This window comes from Podarcis bocagei (genome assembly GCF_964188305.1).
Source record: "Podarcis bocagei genome assembly, chromosome: 14".
In the NCBI taxonomy this organism is placed as follows: Eukaryota; Metazoa; Chordata; class Lepidosauria; order Squamata; family Lacertidae; genus Podarcis; species Podarcis bocagei.
This window is the reverse complement of record NC_138139.1, coordinates 28595955-28600296: the sequence shown is the minus strand read 5'-3', so window position 1 is coordinate 28600296 and position 4342 is coordinate 28595955. Positions and strand designations below refer to the sequence as shown.

The window sequence follows — 4342 nt, the reverse complement described above, 5'->3', positions numbered from 1 at the left end:
TGCTGTAATAGAAGGGTAGAATTTGAAAGGGTCCCAACGGTCATCTAGTCCAACCCCCAGCAATGCAAGAAGCACAACTAAAGCATCCATCAGTCTTTCTCTACTGCATCACATAACAGAAATAGGCTGCCTTTTTAAAAGCAGCCAGGCCTCCACGTGCACATTTCACAAGTATATGCATTCTAACAGCATTTTTATTCTTTTTTAAAAGGCACATATAAACAAAAGTATATAAATAAACAACCAAATACTTTAGGCATTTAAGCCAGGGACATTTTATTATCTGTTATGAACTTGTGCTGAATAATTTAAGCTCAAGTTTTTAAACTTGGGAGAGGTCCTTTTTTGGGCCACAAACTGACTTAAAAGTAATTACATTCATAAATAACTCATGGGTGTCAGGGGGCAGGCCCAGGATCTTTCTCCCCGATCCTGCTACCTCCTTTCTTTTTATTTATTTTAAAAATTAAATTAGATTATTAATTTAATTATTACTATTTTTAATGTACAAGAACACAAAATGTTTCCTCCCTCTCTCACCTTCCACCTGCCAACTGAAGTGCTACAGTCTAGGAGGGACACCAGGTGTGATTTAGCTGAACCCTGACAAAACTCCTATTTTTAGCCCTTCTCTATAAGGGACGGGAGGTGCATTAGTGATGGTAAGATATGGGCATTGGGCACTTCTGCATCCTTTTCGAGAGGCTGGCAACCTGATTTATACAGAAAACTGTGCATCCCTGCCTCCCTCGCTGCCTTGTAGTCGTTCACATAGTCGTCCCCCACATGAGCTGCCAGCTGAGGAGACACCCCTGCGATGCGGAGCGCCTCCAGGAAAATCCGCTTGTCTGGCTTGGCAAACCCCACTTCTTCCGAGGTCAGGACAAAGTCGAAGTGCTGGCGGAGGCCGCAGCGGGTCAGCACTTCCTGCAGTCTCTGGTCAAAGTTGGAGATGACTGCCATGGGGACCCCCAACCTCTGGCACTGCTGTAGAGTGTCCCTGGCACCCGGGAGCAACTCCCAGTTGCGGGCGCTGCTGTAATCCCGATAGAGTTTCTCCGCAATGGGCCGGACAACCTCCTCGCTGTGGACACCGGAGAGCCGGAATGTCTCCATGACAACATCCATCCACCACTGCTTGGAGCTGAGGCCTCTGTCTGAACCATAGTTGGGGAAATGCAGGCTTTGGGCCCTGTAGGCTTGGCGGAAAGACTGGGTGAGGGCTTCGGCCTGCACCTGGACGCCACAGGCCCGGGCCTCAGCAGAGTAGCTCTCGCCCACGGGGACACGGAGGCGAAGGAGGGTGTCCTTCACGTCCCACGTCAAGAGCCGAAGCTTCAGCATGGTGTCAGCGCTAGCCTAGAAAGAGAGGGGAACGAGAGAGGGGAACTAGGCGTCAACACATCTTGTAACGGGCAAAATCTTGACTGGCGCAGTTTAGTTCATGGCCCCCCAGCGCAAGCTAGGTCTCGAGAGGAAAACCCAGCAGTTTCCAGCCAGCATGACCTTGCAGGCTCTGTCCTGGCAGGTCTGCAAACTGGTTTCTGTCTCCAAGCTCTGGCAGAGGAGGCCCTTTTTCCGGCAGGGAAATCTTGTCACCTGCCAATCCGGCTGCCCTGCAAGGGGGAGTTTCACTTGGAGGGGTGGACTTGCTGCTCGGACATCCAAGGCCGGAGAATGAAAATGAGAGTGGCCACCTTTGACCAGCGTGCTTTCAGGAGGCAGAATTAGCAACAGGTTAATGACTAATCCCGGACAGTCGCAGATGATTTACTGTAAAGCAGCGGCTGAAGGAGGGAGACTTTTGAGTGCTTTCAACTGTTTTCATTGTGCTTTTCTGCAAAGGCTTCCAACATGTCCCACGCTTAAAAAAGAAATAAATCACCAACTGATGAAACACTAATGAAGTTACAAAAGCCTGAAACAATGAAAGCAGAGAGGGCAGGAACATAACTTTGGCTGCGTACCCTGATCAGACCTTTACGAGGAGCATCTGAAAGACACTCTTCAAGAAATGGCCAGGCAGGGTGAGGTGGGGAGTGGGAGAGACCCGTCTAAAATTCAGCACGTTCTCAGCCTGAGAATTTGCTTTTGGTGCCAGAATTGAGCTCACAAGCCTTTCAGACAAAAATGCACTCCTAGATATGGCCAGCGGCTGGACGGGGTGGGGGTGGCGGAAGGATACTTGATATTTGCAAGGTTAAAAAAATGAGTTCAGGTGTGGGTCCAGAAACCCACAATTGCAGATCCGCTGCCAAACAAAACTCTACCAGCAGATCCCTTTCTTTTTTCTGCTGCCCATTTCCCCTGCTTTAAGAGACTCACACACACAACCTGTGTCCCCCCCCCCCCGTTGCCTGGTGCCTGACTGCCCCTCTTCCTGCTTGTGAGGCAGCAGGAGTAGAAAAAGGCAGCAGAACCAGTTGGGCAGGAAGGTGAGAGCCAGATGGGGCACAGCAGAGGTGGAACTGGGTGTGGGCATGGCTTGGCTGGCCTTCCAACATGACCACAAAGGGTGATGTTGCACAAGGAACCACCCAGGCCAGCTCCCCTCACCCTCTGGGCACTGCCAGGATCCCTTTCAGGTTGTGCTCTTCCCGTGGCGGGGGTGCAGGATAAGAAGTCATTGGCCACCCTGGCTGGGGGCGAGTGGGCAGTTGGTTTCATGCCTGCCACCCTTCACTGGAGATCTCAAAGCAGAAAGTGCTGGCTGGGGTCATTTAGCTCTCTGGCTTTGCTCTTGGAGTGGATAATTCTCTCTCCACCCTTATCTAGGATTAAAGGGCATTATCTGGAATGCTTGTTATATTCTGCTTCAGAGCCCCAAGAGGCTCTCAAAGCGGCTTACAAAGCTTCTCAGCATGTAACATGCTCTCAGCACCTCATCCATTCATCCATATGGATGGGCAGGATGAGTTAGTGACTAGGCAAGAGGGGCATTCCTGCTCTTACCTCTCCTGGGTATCACACCAGGAAACAACCTCCCTTGGAGGGGATAGGGTGGGCAGGTGGGGGGAGGTGAGGGAGGCACTGCTGGGGTGGGGGGAGGAGGGGGATGCTGACAGGATCCCCTTCCTGGCAGTGGGTACCAGGGAGTGGGACTGGGAATCGCCTGCCCTTCCTGCTGCCCGTTGTGGCACCTGCCTGGTGTTTGCTGTGGTCTGAGTGCAGTGGTGAGCTGGTAGGTGTGTTGCCTGCTCCAAACAGGGTTGCACTCTTTCCCCCCCCCCAAAGGCACAGGTGCGTAGCCTGGGGGGTGTTCCTGGGTCCACCCTTTGCCACTAGAGGCCCAGGTGGCTATGAGCGCCTTTGGGCCAGCTGTGGTTGGCAAGGCAGCTGCAGCTGTTCCTGGACCAGGAAGGAGCCCTTGGCCTATGTCATGCCATCCTGGCACTCTGGAGAGGATTAATGCAGTGAGCTCTGTGTGTGTGGACTGGGGGGGGGGGCACTTCCCTTGAACTTAAGTCAGAAGGTGCAGCTGGTGCACACTGCAGCATCTGGGTGCAGCCTGGGGCACCATGTAACTTCTCTGCCAGGCAAGCTGCACTGGCTGCCCATTCTAATTTTGCATTTAGAGCCCCAAATAACTTGGGACCCAGTTACCCCCCCCAAAAAATATATATATATATATCCGAGAGAGTAACTTCACTCCTCAAGAGGACATTGCTAAGAGGGAGCGTTTGGGACTCTGCCAGTTGCTGGGAACCACAGCCTTTCTCTTGTGCTGAGGTCCTGCTTGCTCGTTTCCCACATCTGGTTGGCCGCTGTGAAAGTAGGCTACTGGACTAAATGGGCCATCGGCCTGATCCAGCAATATCCACTGTTGTCCTTATGGGGTGCGATGCCACCAGCCTCTTCTCGAGGTCTCAGCTGAAACCAGACGAGAACCGAGTGTTTTGGAGATCGGAGACATTAAAAACAGTCTTCTCCAAAACTGTGATCCAGCTATTTTCCAAAATAATAACTACAGTTGTCCTCATTGTCTTTGGTTTACAGTGCTTATAAACTTTTGGATTTTATATTTCATCTTATTTTACTGCACGCTGCTTTATTTATTTCCAGGCTTTGAAGCTGCTTTGCAATTAAAAAAACAGAGAGGGGAGGGGCCGTGGCCCAACGTAGCCCTAACTGCTCCCCACACCCAACTTCCTTGCATGGGGCTCTGGTTGCGCGTGTTGGTGGCCGGAGAGGCGCTCCCGGAGTCGTGCAGAGCTCAGGCGGGGCAGGGGTGGGGTGGGGTGGGGAAGGGAAGACGGCGGCCACCTTACCTCTTCTCCGTAGCTTCATCTGGACTGAGTGCGCAAGCGCAACTCAGGGGGAATGCGCGTGCTCAGTAAATGCC

General features: G+C 52.1%; 1 protein-coding gene across 1 annotated transcript; it reads right to left on the bottom strand.

Annotated features, from left to right (window-relative positions):
• Positions 1 to 176: 176 nt before the first annotated feature.
• Positions 177 to 3013, bottom strand: HDHD3 (haloacid dehalogenase like hydrolase domain containing 3). Its single transcript, XM_081171324.1, has one exon. The coding sequence runs from the start codon at positions 1342 to 1344 to the stop codon at positions 622 to 624; it is 723 nt and encodes a 240-aa protein (XP_081027450.1). The 5' UTR covers positions 1345 to 3013; the 3' UTR covers positions 177 to 621.
• Positions 3014 to 4342: the final 1329 nt, after the last annotated feature.